This window comes from Poromitra crassiceps (genome assembly GCF_964638095.1).
Source record: "Poromitra crassiceps genome assembly, chromosome: 17".
Lineage (NCBI taxonomy): Eukaryota > Metazoa > Chordata > Actinopteri > Beryciformes > Melamphaidae > Poromitra > Poromitra crassiceps.
This window is the reverse complement of record NC_139635.1, coordinates 9821706-9830468: the sequence shown is the minus strand read 5'-3', so window position 1 is coordinate 9830468 and position 8763 is coordinate 9821706. Positions and strand designations below refer to the sequence as shown.

At 43.3% G+C, this 8763-nt stretch overlaps 1 protein-coding gene across 1 annotated transcript in view; it reads left to right on the top strand.

The window, feature by feature from the left end:
• Positions 1-95: 95 nt before the first annotated feature.
• The window catches only part of LOC310791938 (extended synaptotagmin-2-A-like), a 54521-nt gene continuing 45853 nt past the window's right edge, over positions 96-8763 (top strand). Inside the window, exons 1-2 of the mRNA XM_083653618.1 lie at positions 96-213; positions 1315-1726. Of these exons, the coding sequence (XP_083509744.1) occupies positions 1322-1726 (405 nt within the window). The 5' untranslated portion in view covers positions 96-213; positions 1315-1321. The remainder of the gene's footprint in view (positions 214-1314; positions 1727-8763) is intronic.

Here is an 8763-nt window from a genome sequence, read left to right as displayed (position 1 = left end):
TCTCTCTCTCTCTCTCTCTCTCTCTCTCTCTCTCTCTCTGATGACAGTTTCCTGCAGCAGGCTGCTGCTCGCTTCAGATCAGGATGTAGGCTACGAAGGGGAAAGGATTACTACACTTACAGTTCTGTGGAAGTAGGCGCCATGAGACAGTGAATTTGGCTTTTCGATTTGTATTTGTGTTCCTGGAAGGCCGCATGTCTCTGGCGGACAGTGGTGAGTTGTTTGTTTGCACACAGCACAGAGAGACAGGCGGGGACACAAGTTGTTGTTTGAGGGGGTTTACGCAGTGCTGCTAAAGTAACAGCTCTGATACGTGTCGTTCTGTCTGCTGTGGAGAGAACGTCACGGCAGACCAGACCTCGTTCAGAAATCTGTCAATTTAATGTTACCTTGCTTATCGGCGGCCGTACACGCTGCCCAAAACATGACTCAAGACATGTTTTGAGTCAAGAGGAAACACCCTTCGATTCGGCACACATGTAAGCATTTCAACAGCGCTCATCTCAGTACAATCTCAACTTTTCCACTGTGTTCACGATGCGCGGAGCCGCCCACGGCGGTGTGTTTTGGGGAGAGAGGACTGCATGACAACAGTCCAACCCCTTCTTAAAGTTCAACTGTTGTTCAAATAAGTGTTGGCCTGGGTTTTGGATATATGCCGAATTGGAAAGTATCGGCTACTGTTTCGTTTCTGATCTTAACTCATCTTCTAGCGGGTACGCACCTCTCCCATAAAAGCAAGGTAACACTAAACTGTCGGATTTTTTAATTGAGCTTGGTTAGTGCATAGATAATAGTCCTTGAGGTGACAGCTCAGCCTGCAGCCTGAAGTGGTTCTCAACGTGAGGTCCATGGAGCACCAGGGGTCCTTGAAGGGGTTCCAAGTAGACAATATAGAAGAATGGCAGTTCTGATCATAGTTTCACTGTTAGCTCTCAACCTACAGATAGTTATGGAATTCTAGACAAAATCATATCTAGCAATACAAATATTCTCAGATTTGGTTTGACAGAAAAACAAAATCAGTCTGTGGCCTTAAAATGTGGACTCAACTATGGCTCCTTGATATGAAAAAGTTAGAGAATGTGTTGGAATAGGGCTGGGCCATATGGCTGAAATCAATATCACAATAATCAACGATCACTTGTCTTCCTTTGGCTTATGATATTTCATAGTTTCTGTGTGATAAATGTATTATATAGGATTGCTATCGTTCTTTTTCATAAACAGACTACCTACAGTTTTTCTAATGGAAAGAAAACCGTACCGTACACTGATATTTACAGTAAACATCCACCCAAATTGTCTTTTCAGAGGGGAAATGAGTAACAGTGGAGTACAAGGAGCCGGGTCCGGGGCGGCGGGTTCGATGGCACCGGGTGTGGGGCCAAACGGGCTCGCCGGCGTCCCCCCAGGCAGTCCAGTGAGCTCCACGGTCATCCCACCACTCGCCCCGGAGCTGGAAGAGGAGCCCCAGTCCTCCCTGGCGGACGTCACCCAGATGTGGATTAAATTTGCCAAGACGTTCGCCGTCATCTTCCCCATTTACGTCCTGGGATACTTTGAGTTCAGCTTCAGCTGGGTTCTGATCGGACTCGCCATGTTTTTCTGGTGGAGGAAAAACCACGGCGGGAAGGACTACAGGATCAACCGTGCCTTAGCATTCCTGCAGCATGAGGAGAAGGCAGCCAGGCAAACTGTGCCTACTTCTGAGCTTCCACCATGGGTGAGTCCTGTACAATGATTACAACACTCTTATTAACACTATTTATTCTTATCCGAAATGTTGCACTCTAACCTGACTCTATCTCAAGTTTCACCATCCATTCTGACCAGCTGAAAACATTGTAGACTAGAATAGGATCCATAGATGGTAGGGGTGTCACGATACACTCAGTTCACGATACGATACGTATCACGATACTGGGTTCACGATAACGATACGATACGATACGATTTTAACAATCTTTTTTTAAACTTGAATAATGACAATATATGACTGGAAAAGTAGTATTTTATTTGAAATGCACAAATACAAAACATGCTGTTGTGGGAAATTGTTATTACAATAACAACTAGAAAAAACATGAAATTGGAGATAAGGCTTATCTTGAAATAGAATGAGTTACACCGTCACTTAGATTTACTTTGAACTAAAAGGTTTCTCAGCAGTATAAATTCTCATTATGCATCTTCAGTTTTTCTTCAAACTCAAACAACAAGACTTTTCTTAGTCTATTTTTTATGCATCTTCAGTTTTTCCTGTCAAGTAAACAGTTTTGCCAGAAACTCAATTGAATGGTTTCTCTCCTGTATAACTTCTCATGTGTCTCTTCAGAGACTTGTTCAACTGAACTACTTTCCACACATTGAACTTCAACAAACAAAGACGTTTCTTTGTCTACTTTTGAAAAAAAAAAAAAAAAAAAAAAATTTTTTTTTTTTTTTTTTTTCACGATATGAGATTTCATCTCAACGATACATATCGTGACGTTTTACTATCGCGAAATTTCGTGGGACGATATATTGTGACACCCCTAATAGATGGGGACTTGACTTGGACTTGCGACTTGGACATGTGTCGCTCTTAAGTCACACACACAGTGACTTGAGACTTGGCTTGAGACTTGTCATCAAAAGACTTGACTCTGACTCGAGATATGGGACTTGTGAACAATCTTTATTTTAATTTTTGGTTGCATTCACATTAAGGAAATGTCTACTAATAATAATGTCAACTTATCAATGCTGATACTGTATTCTAATAGATGAAGGAGTGAGGATAACACAGTACATGCTTTGAATCGCTTAGTTTTAGCTCTGCAGTCTTCTAAGCAGACTGGATGGCATCCAGCAGATGATAGAACACTCATTCATAAGAGACTTGACATCTCTCACTAGGAGCTCCAGATATGAATTTATGCAATTTCCAAATTGCAGAGGCTACAATTAATTGCTGAGAGAGGCGTCCAAAAGAAGCTGTTTGAGTCCATCTTTGGTCCATGAATCAAGTACAATATTGATTAAAAAGCTTTCATCCTTCTCAAACTCAGAAAGTCCTGCACACTGACGTCTTCTCACAATCATATGTTTCCTCAATATCATTCATCTCTAATATAATTGCTGCTGCTTGCAGCCAAAAGGTCTAGGTGCTAGAGATATTTTGGCCAGAGCCAAAAATCGATTGGTGTTTGTTTAACCCGTTTCCTGCATTTCTATATGGTAAACGTGCACTAGTGGAGATAGGTTTCCAGGATTAGTATAATTTACTGTCTTTCTACAAAACAAAGTACATTGCAAAACACACCCTTATGCATTCCTTTTCCACATTTAACCAAATCAAAGGACCGGGCAGGCGGCCACTCTGTAATTTCCCTGTTTGGCTTCATGGTCAGTCTCTCCAGACTCCTGCATGTGAGGCTTCATGGTCAGTCTCTCCAGACTCCTGCATGTGAGGCTTCATCGTCAGTCTCTCCAGACTCCTGCATGTGAGGCTTCATGGTCAGTCTTTCCAGACTCCTGCATGTGAGGCTTCATGGTCAGTCTCTCCAGACTCCTGCATGTGAGGCTTCATGGTCAGTCTCTCCAGACTCCTGCATCTGAGGCTTTGTGGTCAGTCTCTCCAGACTCCTGCATGTGAGGCTTTGTGGTCAGTCTCTCCAGACTCCTGCATGTGAGGCTTCATGGTCAGTCTCTCCAGACTCCTGCATGTGAGGCTTTGTGGTCAGTCTCTCCAGACTCCTGCATGTGAGGCTTCATGGTCAGTCTTTCCAGACTCCTGCATGTGAGGCTTCATCGTCAGTCTCTCCAGACTCCTGCATGTGAGGCTTCATGGTCAGTCTTTCCAGACTCCTGCATGTGAGGCTTCATGGTCAGTCTCTCCAGACTCCTGCATGTGAGGCTTCATGGTCAGTCTTTCCAGACTCCTGCATGTGAGGCTTCATGGTCAGTCTCTCCAGACTCCTGCATGTGAGGCTTTGTGGTCAGTCTCTCCAGACTCCTGCATGTGAGGCTTTGTGGTCAGTCTCTCCAGACTCCTGCATGTGAGGCTTTGTGGTCAGTCTCTCCAGACTCCTGCATGTGAGGCTTTGTGGTCAGTCTCTCCAGACTCCTGCATGTGAGGCTTTGTGGTCAGTCTCTCCAGACTCCTGCATGTGAGGCTTCATGGTCAGTCTCTCCAGACTCCTCCATGTGAGGCTTCATGGTCAGTCTCTCCAGACTCCTCCATGTGAGGCTTTGTGGTCAGTCTTTCCAGACTCCTCCATGTGAGGCTTCATGGTCAGTCTCTCCAGACTCCTCCACGTGAGGCTTTGTGGTCAGTCTCTCCAGACTCCTGCATGTGAGGCTTCATGGTCAGTCTCTCCAGCATGTGAGGCTTTGTGGTCCGTCTCTCCAGACTCCTCCATGTGAGGCTTCATGGTCAGTCTCTCCAGACTCCTCCATGTGAGGCTTTGTGGTCAGTCTCTCCAGACTCCTGCATGTGAGGCTTTATGGTCAGTCTTTCCAGACTCCTGCATGTGAGGCTTCGTGGTCAGTCTTTCCAGACTCCTGCATGTGAGGCTTCATGGTCAGTCTCTCGAGACTCCTGCATGTGAGGCTTTGTGGTCAGTCTCTCCAGACTCCTGCATGTGAGGCTTCATGGTCAGTCTCTCCAGACTCCTGCATGTGAGGCTTCATGGTCAGTCTCTCCAGACTCCTGCATGTGAGGCTTTGTGGTCAGTCTTTCCAGACTCCTGCATGTGAGGCTTTGTGGTCAGTCCTGTCACTTCATGCAATATTATGGTGTTGTCATGGCGATGGTGAAACACAAGCATGTAGATGACACTGCTCCCAACAACAAATTGAGACACAGTGTCAAAGATCTATAAATTACTTCCTGGCAACTAGATACTAGATAAAGTGGCTAAAGCAGCCATACGAGACAACTGCTCGGGCGCTGTTGCACACTGGTAGTTGCCCCAAAAGTTGCAGTCTCGTTATCTTGAAATGACCAGCTCTGCAATGCTTCCTAGAAGACATTCCACTTTTTATTTTAAATTTTTTTTATTTCAGAAGTGCCCTGTTCACATTCACATTCACACCTGGAAGCTGACCCGTACAACCACAGTCTGATCTGCTGGCCACTGAGCAGCTCCACTGGAGCAGTTGGGGTTTAGGGCCTTGCTCAAGGGCACCTCAGTGGTGGTAATGAGTAAGGGCTGTGCAATAAAATCGATACGGCAATATATCGCAATATTTGTTTCCGCAATACTGTATCGATATTTCAGAAAAAATATCGTGATATATCGCCATATCGATTCTTTGCACAGCCCGTGTGTTCAGTGACACAATAATAATACTTTTTTCACTGAACGACGTAACACATTCAACAGTAGTTTTGACTCAATTTGTCCACTAATTTATCAATATAAAGTGATGACAAGGTGGTACAGTACAGAGCGAGTTGTATTTTCAGCTGTATTTTTTTAATTTTCAGTCAATTATGTACAGTATCGCAATATCTATTGTGTCGCAATACAATCGTGTCGTGACCCATGTATCATTCGTGATACGTATCGTGTCGTGAGGTCCTTGCCAATACCCAGCCCTAGTAATGAGGGAGAGGCAAGCGCTGCCTTTTCACTTTCCCCACCCAGATTTATCCTGCCGGTTCCAGGGATTGAACCAACGACGTTCCGGTCACAAGCTCGCTTCTCCAACCTTTAAGCCACCACTGGTGCAATGGTGCTCGAACACTAGAGACACTGATAAGGTGACAATAATAGCATTAGCAACAAGGGATAGAGAGCAACATCTCTGACACATGATCGTCTCTATTTTCATGCTCAGTTCAAAGAACACTTTAATTGCTCGTTCAGGAGGGCGGCGTAAATAGGCGTCGGAAAGGTCACTCATCTGGTGCTTTTGTTGACTTTCTTAAATGCAGTTATTATTTAGCCTATATTATTTGACCAGGAATGGCTTTCTTGTTTTGCTCAGGAGTACAAAAAAACTTTAATAGGCGATTTTTTTTACATTTGTTGTCTGCGCAGCCCACCACTAACTGCTAAATTAAGATTCAAATTAAAATGGAAAAGATAATAATTAGTAAAAAACAAAAGTGATTTCATATGGTCCTATCACCACTACAACAGAGTGTTGAGTTAGTTAGAAACCCCAGCAGGATGAGTCTGTAAGCATCTAATCTTCACTTTGACTTTTACATGACGTGCAGGCGAATGGCAGATAAAGTATCTGTGTGTGAAAGGACAGGAACACACTGTCAACTGAGTCTCTCTCAGGGGTCAAAGTTCACCGCTGACTGGCTGCTTGCTCATGATGTGAAGGATATGCTAATCTGTTCACTTCCTTTCTCTAAAGTGTTGAGTCCACTCAGGTTTCCTTTCATCAGACAAACAAAACATCAAGACACATTGTTTCAGGGCTGTCAATCAAACTCAAGTTCATCACATCAGCATTATGGCTGCCCTCAAAGGACCGCTTGTAAATGTCTCTCTCTCTCTATCTATCTATCTATCTATCTATCTATCTATCTATCTATCTATCTATCTATCTATATATCTATCTATCTATCTATCTATCTATCTATCTATCTATCTATCTATCAGGGATGCACGATATATCGGCAATCATATCGGTATCGGCCGATGTTAGTCATTTTTTAATATATCGGCATCGGTCCGATGTTGCAATGCTAATATCGGTTACCGTCTTGGCCAAAATGTTCATATTGGTGCATCCCTACTATCTATCTATCTATCTATCTATCTATCTATCTATCTATCTATCTATCTATCTATCTATCTATCTATCTATCTATCTATCTAAATTTGGCAATGTGGGCTCTGGTTGTTCTCTGTTCTCTGTTTCAATTTTGTCCCACTGATGATGTCATCAGTGATGTCATAAGACGGTTTTAACTTGACAACAAAAACATTCTAAATTGAACCCCCGCTCACTTCCTGTTGCAGTGTTTGCTATGGACATAAAAGAAGAAAAAAAACATTCAAGTGCAGGACTGACCATTCCATGAAAACCGTCTATACAGCTGAGCAGCCAAAACAAAAGTAACAATGTCGAGTGAATATTTCTGCAGTTTGCCGAATGCTGAGAAAAAGGAAGTGCTGTGGGGTTGCGCTCTGGTGAAAACCGTCTATAGCATTTAGTAGCGTACATGTAAGCTGCTCAATAGGCTCACTGCCTCTGCCCAGCTTTTTATCATTTGTTTGCATCAAGCCCAGAATTGTTTTTCTCAACGTCTGTTTATATTTGTTCTTTAAGTCTGGATGATGGATTGTGTGATTTCTAGGAATGGGAAACCTTGGTCGTTTAAAATCTTGTTTAGTACCAATGTACATATATACATACAATACATTTTGTATAGTTGAGGTCTGCATCGTGTGGAACACTGACAAAAAACTCCACTTCCAAGACAAGCAAAGTGGAGAATGTGCGAGCAGCTGCAGCAGTTCACTCACACAGAGCAGGAATGTGTGAAGATGACTCAAACCTCACCTCAAGTCCTCCCAGACAGACGTGTGTTTAAAACCATTCTGTATTGTACCTGGAAAGCATCTAGTCATGTGACAGTGCTATAGTCATGTGACAGTGCTATAGTCATGTGACAGTGCTATAGTCACGTGACAGTGCTATAGTCACGTGACAGTGCTATAGTCATGTGACAGTGCTATAGTCATGTGACAGTGCTATAGTCACGTGACAGTGCTATAGTCATGTGACAGTGCTATAGTCATGTGACAGTGCTATAGTCATGTGACAGAGCTATAGTCATGTGACAGTGTTATAGTCATGTGACAGTGCTGTGCTATAGTCATGTGACAGTGCTATAGTCATGTGACAGTGCTATAGGGGAAACTCTTCTCCTTATAAAATCCAGGCTTTCAGATTTGGAAACTCTCCATCATTTCAGACATTATTTCTGCCGTAGCGTTTCTTCATCTTCTTGCTAAATGATAAAGTGTTGGATTGTACATTCTGGACCTTTTACACACGTGTGTTTGTGTCACCAGTGATTTCTGCTAATGTCCTCATGTCACTGAGTTCACTGTTCATTTCACTCTAGAAGACTAGAACAGTCGAGCTTAGACAATTATATAACTGTAAATAAAAAATAATAATGATGCAGCTACACCAGGAATATCAAAGTAAAAAAAAAACATGTATATTGATTCATGGCATATAGACAAAACACACCAATATCTTTCATGGTATTTACATGAGCACATTGTACACGCCCCTCAAAGAGAGTGCAAAGGGACATGTATAAATCAAGATCACAATGACACAATAGATGTGACAACATATTCTCAACAAAGCAACAGGTAAGGCCAGTCCAGTCATGACTCTGATTGTCTCTTTGCAACTAAACAACAGTCAGTTTAGCTGTGCAAAGACAAGCCTATAGCAATACATTACAGATACTGTATATAATCCCAGCCAGTCATGACTTCATCACCTGCCAGCCATGAAGATGCTGTGATCATCAGACAGAGAAATGCAGATCAGGGTGGAGAGCCCATAGCCTCCAGGCTGCTTCTCTCAGTCAGATATGTGTGGAATGAGCCTTGATAGGCGGTGTGGCTGCAGCTCATAGTTAGCAGGCCAGGAATGCCTGTAGTAATGGTAGTGTTGTCTCTCCACACTCCCTGTGTGTGTGTGTGTGTGTGTGTGTGTGTGTGTGTGTGTGTGTGTGTGTGTGTGTGTGTGTGTGTGTGTGTGTGTGTGTGTGTGTGTGTGTGTGTG